This window comes from Cynara cardunculus, assembly GCF_001531365.2.
Source record: "Cynara cardunculus var. scolymus isolate 2C chromosome LG 9, CcrdV1, whole genome shotgun sequence".
Classification (NCBI taxonomy): Eukaryota; Viridiplantae; Streptophyta; class Magnoliopsida; order Asterales; family Asteraceae; genus Cynara; species Cynara cardunculus.
The window spans coordinates 15,816,237-15,826,959 of record NC_037536.1 but is presented as its reverse complement, the minus strand read 5'-3'; the positions used below and the strand labels follow the sequence as shown (position 1 = coordinate 15,826,959).

Genomic DNA, 10,723 nt, shown 5'->3' with positions numbered 1-10,723 from the left:
AACTCTGAAAACCACCTTGGCAGATGATGATGTTTTTGTGTGAACCATGAATAGGGTGGGGGGCTAAGTATGTGGTGAACCATGAATAGGGTGGGGGGCTACAATGACTTTAATGTATAAAACCTGTAAACTCCATCTTAAGAATTTGATTTTTTAAAAACAAAATATATGAAGGGAAGGTTTAAGGAAAATCTTAAAAAATATGAAAAATTGAGCAACATCTTAATAACTGTGCATTTTTACAGTGTGTATATAAGTAATTGAAGATGTTTTCTGACTTCTATGCATATGTGCATGTTATATACATGTGCATATTGAAAAAATTATTTGTATGCACATGTACATACCCTAGAAATGAACGGTTAGTAGAGCATTCCTCCGTTTTTCATATGGTTTGTCTCTAAATCTGACCAAATATCTCAAAATACAGTAAAGTTTGTTTTAGATCTTATTTAGTCTAACAATATATATATATATATATATATATATACTAGAATTTGTTTTAGCACTTTAACAATTTGTTAAAATGTTACTTTATGAATATTAAATTGATAAAAAAACATATTATTCAAGTTTTTTTTTTCTTTTGAAGTATAGATCAGGGGTGCTCAAAAACTTGACCAACCCGATCAACCTAACCCAACGCGAAATAACTCAACTCGAAGCAACTCAATGTCTAATCGAGTTGCGAAATTTTCAAACCGTAGGTATTCGGTTGATATTGAGTTACTATTATTTGAACTCAACCAAATCCGATAAACCCAATATTCTTTTATTTCTTGAATTTAACATGATTGTTGAGTTTATATTAATATATACATTAGATAATTACACTATTAACCCGACGAACATGATCAACCCGTACGATTTAGGTTGATTGGATTACACTTTGGTTTGAGTTAGATTAGGTTATGATTTTTCAAACCGCAAGTGTTAGATTGAGTTATTCAAATATCTTCAATCCGATCAACCCAACCTATAAACACCCTTAATACAGATCATTCAAGTTGTTAAAGTGTTACACCTACTATAAAATGAAATTGAGGATACATAAAGGTTATGTTTGACAACTTCCCAAGTAGGTCTTAAAAAAGACTAGGTTTTGTCCCTTAAATGGCACACAAAGAAAGGGAGATCTTGAGACCTTGGGAAAACAACAAGACACATATTATGTACTTAAATATAACCATGAGTAAATTACAAATTTAGTCCCTATGGCTTAAAAATTTACAATTTTCATCCCTATAATTTACAATTCATTGTTATTTTCGTCCCTAACTAATTACAAACTTAAGTACAAGGTACCAAAACAGCAACGAATAGTAAATCACAAATACCGAGACAATAACAGATTACAAATGGTAAGGACGAAAACAACAACGAATTACAAGCTATAAGGATGAAAATCACAATTTCTAAACTACAGAGATGAAAATCGTAATTTTTAACAAACCACAAGGACAAAAAGGGAAATTTACTCTATAACTATAATGACAGCCAAAAAAAGAAGTGCCATTTTTGGAAACTTGCAAGCCATTATAATACTAACATATTTAATGGTAAACAAAATAATTGTGCTATAATAATTTAGCCAAAAATAAAAATAAAAATAAAAATAAAACAAAACCTCATCAAGCTCTACCTGTCAACTCCAACACACATTCTTCCACCAGCATCTCCAGCAACTTCCCTTCTATTTCCTTTCTTGTATCATCATCACCTTCCAATCTCAATCCCTCCACCCACCCCCTCCCCCGCCACGCCACCCCCCTCCTCCCAATCCCACCGTTCCTCCACCGACATCCACTCCTTCATCTGGGCCCACACGCGGTCCTTAACCAATGCCATGTCTTCCAGGATGCTGTGGGCCCCGCTGCAGGGCCCACGCCCTGCGATGTTTCTTAACGACTCGTTGACCAAGTCAAACACGAGTTTTGTTATCGCGGTGTGATGCCTGCGTTTGGTTTGGATCAGGATTGGATCCTTTTCGCTTACTAGGTTCATGTATTTGTCCCTTAAGGATGGGTCTAGAGGGCTTTCGGGTGAATGCCACCTGGCTAAAAATGAGTTTGACCGTACGTTGTCGTTGAGACCGGCTACAGATAGCAAGCTTTGAACGTAGAAAAGACATTCCCGCTCTTCTTCCTCTGGACCGAGGGGTGCGGATGAGGGTCTACCTGCATAAGGTGTGGATGAACCCAGAGTAGAATCATCCCAGGATAGAGTCCGGGCTATGGATCCAATGGGCGGAGATTTATCAATCAAGTTGTATCTCATAGGCTCGATTCCTGTTAATACAACAAGAAACATTAACATTATGAGCATAAGTGTAGGTTGTGTGAAGAATATCGAACACTCTACTAGAAATCAAATGAGAACCTCAAAAAGATTGAGAACCGGCGAATCAGTGAAACAATACATGCGAACCATACAATGTTGTGAAACAAAAAGTAAATGTAAAAAAGTTTCACATTGCCAAAACACATATATGTATAGATTGAGGTTCAAGGAAAACCCATAAAAAATTGAAAAACTGAGGAACACCCTAGTAACCATTCATCTGTACAATATGCACATGTGCATGCTCTCTGTTTCTATGCACAAGTACATATCGGACAAATTACTTGTATACACATGTACATATTATTAGGGTATTCCTCATTTTTTTCATTTTTTTGCAGTTTTCCCTTAATCTAACCCTATATATGTGTGTGAGAGAGAGAGAAGCAATATTTTAAATCCTAGCCTCAGATGAAAAAACATGTAAAACAATACATCGAGATTGGTTCTCACGGATTTGTAACCTTTTTTTGGTTTTTACATGATATATATGTGCGTGTGTGCGGTGTGGCAAATCAAATGAAAACTGCATGTGAAAGAGAGCACGAAAATACGATTCATATATATAATATGGAACAGACAAATAGAACACGTGAAACAATAGGAATCAAAGCTTAAAATCAAACTATTAAATGGTTTGTATTAGTTTTTACGGGTTTGTAACATATTTGCGGTTTTTATTTGATTTTCACAATATATGGGAAAATATTTATAACGAGAACATACAATTCAATTACTAATAAGAATTACCATGTGCATTCGGCTTGGGATCACGATGACAGTTTGTTGAACGGTCATCCTCCTCAAACTGTGGTTCCAACACCGAAATAGGGCTTGGTTGGTCTTGGTTCTCACTGTGGTTTCCAGAAATTTCCGTCTTCGTGAAAGAAAATCCCGCCTGCAATAAGCAATCGTTTTATTCATATGTATGTATAAAGCACAAAGTTAAGAGGTAGAATGCAAAGGCTTTAAAAGTTGAACAAATTATGTTCTTGTTTTACGGATGGATACTCCTCAAATGAGAGCATATATGAAAAAGAACATGATATACTCAGATAGAGATATGCTCAAATGAAAACCGTAAATATGTTAAGGACTGTGAGAACCATTATATGCACTATGAATTTCAGTGAGTAAATGCATCAATGCTATATACTTACATAAATAATAGATATTTCATTGATGAATATACTCATTGACATAATACATATTTTGACAGTGTAAGTGCACAGAGCAGGTTCCATCAGGAACCTAAAATTGATTAAGAAACCGGGAACCGCCCATAATGCTACACGTGGCATATTTTTTCATAAATATGGATGTGTTATTCATCATGAATATGCGACATATTCAATGTGTTATTCTTAATGAATAATCATAGTCATCCTAAAGAGGGACACATGGCATGCTATGGACGGTTCTCAGGTTCCTAATCTATTTTGTGTTCCTAACGGAACTTTCTTCAATGCATATACCACTTTCACGGTTCTTAAATATTTATGGTTCTCATTTGAACCCGCCTCTACTCCATATAAGCAAAAACACAATATCTAACTCAAAGAAGAGGCCATACCTCGGGTAGAATTATGCCTTGTTTTAGTCCTGCATCGGTCAAACCTTGGCCAGATGCTTTCCCCAATGATCTACGTAGTTGCGTACATGATTCTTCTTCAACGATCACGCCATTAATGCATTCCGAGCCTTCATTACCACCACTTCTTCGGGAATGTACGGGAAATCTAGCCGATTGAGGTACAGCCTTTGGCTCGTGAAACTTCTCTTTGCTAGATTTCTTATTCTTAGAGAAAAATAAACTCGAAACCCTCCCCTTGAACGATGACGATTTCACAAGCTTTTCCTTCACCAAATCCTCGGTATCATCTGTTTTGCCTTTCAACAAACCCGGAACTTCTACACCGAGTCCAGAACTAGATGCGGGAACGGATTTTGATCTCGGAAGATTTCTAGGACCATTATCAGCATCTTCTTTACTTTTACAGATTTCCTCGGAGTTCACTGATTTTTTTAAATCAGAAAGAGCGAGCATATCGCCCAACGTACTTGAGCTTCTTTGTATTTGTCGTTGTTCTTGAACGTTCTTATTTGACACCATCATTGCCCATCTTTCCGAGAGGCGTTTCTTAGCTTCCCTGCAAACAGATGACTCTGGAGAATAAGATGCACGGCTGGAAGAGGTAGAATACGGGCTAAACCGATTAATATAGTCCCATGAGTGTCTAGAAGTTGGCGATATGGCTTCTGAATCACTAAGGTTCCCTGCTACATAATCAATTTCGGATTTACCGAACGAACTATCGTCACCGATATAACCATTCGAAAAAACCGACGAAAGAAGGGTCTCGTTTCTTCTAAGCCCACTTTCCGCCATTTCTCGTGATTCCAAGGCCTCACTGTCTTCTCGATCCCCGTCAAATATATCATCGTGTGATGTTCCTAATGATGCAGAAGGCGGTGAAGCAACAACTTTGATGTTATGAGGTTTCACGGAGCTCGGTTTCAGTACCACAATGCGAGTTGGTTGGGTCGGGTTATCGTCGGTTTTGCAACATTCAGGAGAAAATAAAAAATCAGAACTGTTCTTATCCCATGCCGGCTTCGGGCACCCCATTTGCCCCCGTTCCTTCACCTGCTTTTCGTTCTTCTTTCCTGAACCGATAATCTTATGACTATCGACCAACTTCGAAGGCTTAAGAACGGTGATGCGTCTAGAGTCCGGAGGCGGAGGAACGGACTGCAAACTGTATAGATGACGTGAAAACAACGAATTGGGTTCTTGTAAAAACTCGAGAAACAAATCTTTATTCGAGCTTAAAACTTCCAATGCATCTTGAAACTGCTTCGACTGGCGAAGTTTTTCGTCAGTAGATAGACGTTTCGCTTCCATGAACTTCTCCCGGACAAGATCCATCTTACTCTCTTTACACCTTCCCTTTCGCGATGAATCATCTCTCGCACATTCCGGTTCATGATCTCGCTGCCATATTTCGAACACATCTTTGTATTCTCTCTGTTCCGGATATTCAGTTATCACGCGTTTCAACTGATTATCCATTAACCCATGGTCTCGCTGCAAAAGCTCCGAGGATCCCGACTGGCTCCTCGATTCTCTCATATGGTTCGGGAGAGCATCGAGCCCCATTAGCTTGGCAACCAAATTGGACGGGCTTTGCTTACAGTCGTCTTCCTTCGACATTTCTTGTGCAATAAGCGTCTTTATAGGTGTTCCATTTAATTTCCTGTTTGATGGAGATTTTCTTATCTCGGATACCATCTGCATATCCCCACGAGGAAAAATTCAAGTTCCATATATATAGTATTAGGTACAAATGAGAAGCCCAAAAATTGTAAGAATGGAAGCACGTCAACATATTATGTCAAGGCAGAACGAAGTCTTGGTACAATGAAAAATATTAAATTTCAAGTGATTACCGCTTTATCATCCGTCTGATCATCAACTAGACTTGTCGTTGACAAGTCTGATTGCCTCCTAGAGAACGAAGAACCTGTTGAATATTACATTTTTGTCACAAACATTTTGATAATATGAAATATAATGCAGGGTCATTAGTCATTACAACCCAATTGTTGTGTAAATGTAGCAAAGAAAGATATTCGATCATCGGTTATCTCATGAAAAGAGAATGAGCTAAAGGTGAAGAGGTAAAGAAACTCACCATCATGATGTGGCTTGTCTGTAAGAAGCCGGTTCCCTCCCACGACAGTATTCATATCAAACAGATTCACCATTCTTCCCAAACATCCTGGAATAGGTTTCTCAGGATTTCGATTTTTTCCATTCTGAATCTTGCTCATGTTTATACCTATGAATTGACACATTTCATAGTTAGGATTTCTCTGGCTAAAACCGATCTTTTTCTCTCTCTTTTGCTGCGTTCTTTTTTTAATTTTACAGTATGTGGGCTCTTTTTGGTTGTGTTTTTCCCCTATGATTCCATATGGCTTTCAGAAGATAAAAACAGAATCAGGGTCTCTTATTATTCTTATGTATTTGCAGCTTTTTTGCCTAATGATCTTATGAAATAATCAAATTAGAATGAAATTAAACAAAATGATGAGGACGAACATGTGGTTACAACTCAAAACACACAGAAAGCAGAAACAAGTAGATTTTGAACAAACGGTATGATATTGAATTTGAATCAAATCATCAGCAATTTGGTCCAACTTGAACTTATATTAAGAAAAAGAAGAAGAAGAATCATTTTAATTCAAATTATAAGAACAACCCTAATTGATATTCTTTCCAAGGGGTCGTTTAGCGTATGCTTATCGGCAAGAGTCACAACCTTCACTTACTGATAAACGTTTGGACAGCCCTAAGATTGAGCTCCAAACATCAAGAATAGAATTCAGAGACACCTACTTGGTGATTTTCTTGTGAATCATGAATTGGGGATAGCATCAATTAATTCAGTAGGGCTAGAAGTGATAGGGAAGCAAGGCATATCTACAGAATGAAGCATCTCTGATAGATCATCAAGAGGATAATAGAAAGGGGAAAAAGGAGAAGGATAATAAGAGGGACAAGACTATAACAGATTATGAAATTCCAGCATATTCACATGAGACTTCACATCAAGCAGTCACCACTTGAAACAGGCTTTACAAAAAGATCCCAAAATAAAAAATAAAAATGAAACAGACAAAACAAAATCACGCCCACTCGTTTCAAACTGAAATCATTATTTAATCAACACAAAAACAAAAAAAACAAAAGCCCTAATTTCTATCTTCATTTGAAGTTCAACTTCATCCTAATATGGTTATTTCACAAGATCATTAGGGGAAAAAAAGCTGCAATCACAGAAAGAATAATAAGAGAATCTGATTCTGTTTTTACCTTCGAAAAGCGACATCGAATCATAGGAAAAAACACAACCAAAAAGGAGCTCACGGCGGTTTTAGAGAGAGAAAGTAGAAAAACCGTGAGATCAATACCTTATAATGAATCATTCACTTGATGATCGTCGAAAACTGACATTCCGGTCATAAAAACCGCCGGAGATTCGCCATGTCCCCTTTGATTCTGTCCTTATTCAGATCACTAATCACTTCCGGTGACACGCACACACACTCGCCGATGAGAGAGAAAATGCGAATAAAACCAGATATCGTGATAATAAGAAACCCAAAATAAATAAATATAAGTTTATATTTTTCATAAAAGTCCTTATAGTTTACATTATTTACAATAAAGGCCTATTAACAATATTTTGTTTTATACGAGGACATACAACGGCGAGATACGGTAGGTAGCTATAAAAAAGGTTATTGCCATTCATTTCATTTTTGGTCCTTCAACTTTCTAAAGTTTTTTGTTTTAGTCCTCATGGTATTTTGGTTTAACATATAGATGAATTTTATAAAATGTGTTCTTTCTTGGTGTGTGGTTGATTTATTGTATCATATCAATCAGATAACATGATACAATAATTATCATTGTATTTCAATCCATTAAATTTTGGATCAGTAAAAAATTATCAGATCTGATTAAATTCAATTAACTTAAATTGGATATTCAGTTGTAAATTGTTCTTATAAACTATGTTGATATGAATATTTATTTGATTTTTCTTTGTATTTATGCTTATAAATTACGTTTGTATATCTACTTGTGCTTATTTGATATTTTTATGCAGTATTTTTTATAAATTTTAAAAAGTCAATTACATTCGCAGTCCATGTGGTTTACTCATAATCTGAATATTTACACCGATGGTCCCTAACTTTCACTAATAACATTAGTGGTCCCTCGACTTTAACATCGTTAGTTAAATGGAAACATGTGCCACTTAATATTATAAAGATTAAAGGTTAGGGAGCTTCAGTGTTAACTCAAGGGACCAACAGTGTGATAAAAAGTAAAAGTTAGGGACCTCTGATGTAGACAAATTGTTTGATGGACGATATCCAGATTTAAAGCGAACCACAAGAATTGTAAATGTAAATATTTAATTCAGATGGTTGTTTGTTTACCTCTTAATAGTTCCATTAAGAGATAATTATTGAAACTCTAAGAGGTGAATCTTGTTTGGCAAAAAAAACTCTCATCTTAATGGTTCTAAAACTCTCTGAATGATTTTGTATCATGGGACTTCTTAAACAATTTAGCACCCCAATTCCATTATAAACATTTATATTTCATTTTGTACTATATCATGTGAGTCTACTAATCATTTTGATCACTTAATCATTCTGCACCAAATATTCAGCAACTGCCAAACAGTCCCTCATTCTTAAGTAAGACATGAATAATTTGTTGAAATAATGGATTAGTTGAATCAAAATAGTGTATGGATTCCATTCGATCAATAGATAACTGATTGTAAAATGTAATAAACGAAATCAATTTGATCCAGTATTTGGATTGGATCATTTGTTTAGAGTTATTTGAACTGGATTGCTTCGATATAAATCCATTGCATTTGGTTTCTTCTAAATTCATTGAATTTTAACAGATGAACACCCGTAGGTGGGGTTTATTTTTATGAAACGGTTTCGAATGATTTTGATTTTGTGGAAGTAATTGAATTTATAATGATTTGAAATCTTTGGTGTAATTAATTATAAAAATAATTAAATCATCTTTTTGGTTTGAGCTTGACTCCAAATGTCAAAAGTACCGGAGGTCCCAGGTTCAAATTCAATGAGGAATAAAAATCCCCTTGTGGCCATGGAGGTTAAAATGCGGTGACTCCAGGCTATCTGCAAAGCAGGTGGTCGCTCTGGGATTAGTCGGCTCGCATAGCGGGTTAGATATCAAAGTTAATAAAAAACAGTGACAAAACAAATGTTTTTAACATATTTTCAATCCTACGAAATCCTGTGAAATCTCAAGCACTCCCTAAGGATTTCAATCAAATCCTTGGTTTCGAATCGGACAATCTAACGAACCAAACATGGGATTGGAATGAATTTGAAATCCAAATCTCGCAAAATCCATTGCATTTCTGCAAAACCAAACAGGACCTTGTATTTGTGGGGATTCAGATATTTCAAATCCAGAAAATCCTTCAAACCAGAGGCTTGGAATGAAATTCAATTTCAAATCTCTTCGGACCGAACAAAACGTAATTGAATTCAAGAAAATAGAAGAATGTGAATATTTGTATATAATCAAAGGACCATTTATGTAAATAAATTCCAAAATTATGAGTGTAGTTGTTATAAAAAGGTGTTTAGAACCGTTGTAAGTAATGACGTTGATCCCCAAAAAGCTTCATTAGGAGGGCCTGATTGCAATTTATGAAAAGTAACATGGGACCCACAACCAACCACCATGCTATTTTCACAACGTTTAAAAACATTATCTTATTTTTATATTTTTTTAATGTAAATTAAAAAAAAAAAACGTATTTTAACTTAATTTTTATTTTGAATAACGTATTTTTAAATTTTTTATTTTAGTATTTAAGATGTAAAGTTTTTAACATTTAAATACTTGGGTAACTAGTTGAAATATTAACCAGTTACCATGCTGATGTAGCAAGTGATGTGATATCCAATTCAGTATTATTTGCTGATATAAATATCTTAATCTAGAATTAGTTTTTATGTATTATGGCTTATTAGAAGAAAAAATTAATACTTCAACCGGTTATCCAAGTATTTAAATATTTAGAACTTTACATTTTATGTACCAAAATGAAAGTTTTGAAAGTACTGTACCAAAAATAAGAATCAATTTAAAGTACGTTACTTTATTATACAATTTGTTTTTTCTTTTACTCATAGATTACGATAAAAAATCATGGATTTGTATTTTATGTTTATAAATACATAATTATTTGTAAACTCAGTAATTTGTATAAATTTACAAATAAGGTTTTCCATATGTTGTTTAACTTATAAAACAACATATGTAAAAATACAGAGTTTATACAATGTTGTTTCATATGTGAAATATTCAGATTAATGGTTTGAATTGTTTTTGGAATGAAGACGGTTCCATTTTCTATAGATGATTTATAAAAATAAATTATAAATAATTAAATTTCTTTTATTTATTAATTATTACAAATAAGTGTTCTTAATATATTTTAGAATATTATTACAATAAAATCTGATAAAATCTCATGAAAACCAATTATCCCATGGAATTTATGAATATTTTATTTGTAATATTTCATTTGAAATCCCCTTAGATGAGGTTTGGTTTGTATAATATTTTTGGATGAAATGAAATATGTTAAAAGAACTTAATTTTGAAAGAATTGGAATGAAATGTTGTCAGGTTTGACCACTTGTTGGGTTGACATACATTAAAATGGAATATGTCTGTTTGGTTCACATAATATACATTTGGAATTGGAATGAAGTATTGGTAAATGACCAAAATGTC

At 34.5% G+C, this 10,723-nt stretch overlaps 1 protein-coding gene across 1 annotated transcript; it reads right to left on the bottom strand.

Moving 5' to 3' along the window:
* Positions 1–1,520: 1,520 nt before the first annotated feature.
* On the bottom strand, positions 1,521–7,443 carry LOC112517844. Its single transcript, XM_025125214.1, has 7 exons — positions 7,321–7,443; positions 6,036–6,182; positions 5,791–5,864; positions 3,914–5,632; positions 3,091–3,238; positions 1,767–2,288; positions 1,521–1,720 (listed from the first exon to the last, which is right to left on the bottom strand). Exons 2-7 carry the CDS (start codon positions 6,172–6,174, stop codon positions 1,632–1,634), a joined length of 2,691 nt encoding a protein of 896 aa, XP_024980982.1. The 5' UTR covers positions 6,175–6,182; positions 7,321–7,443; the 3' UTR covers positions 1,521–1,631.
* Positions 7,444–10,723: the final 3,280 nt, after the last annotated feature.

Coding starts and splice junctions, on each gene's coding strand:
- LOC112517844 (XM_025125214.1), bottom strand. CDS start 6,174: ATGAGCAAGATTCAGAATGGAAAAAATCGAAATCCTGAGAAACCTATT. Junction 5,865..6,035: donor AGACAAGCCACATCATGATG/GTGAGTTTCTTT, acceptor AATATTCAACAG/GTTCTTCGTTCTCTAGGAGG. Junction 2,289..3,090: donor TCCCAAGCCGAATGCACATG/GTAATTCTTATT, acceptor TTGTATTAACAG/GAATCGAGCCTATGAGATAC.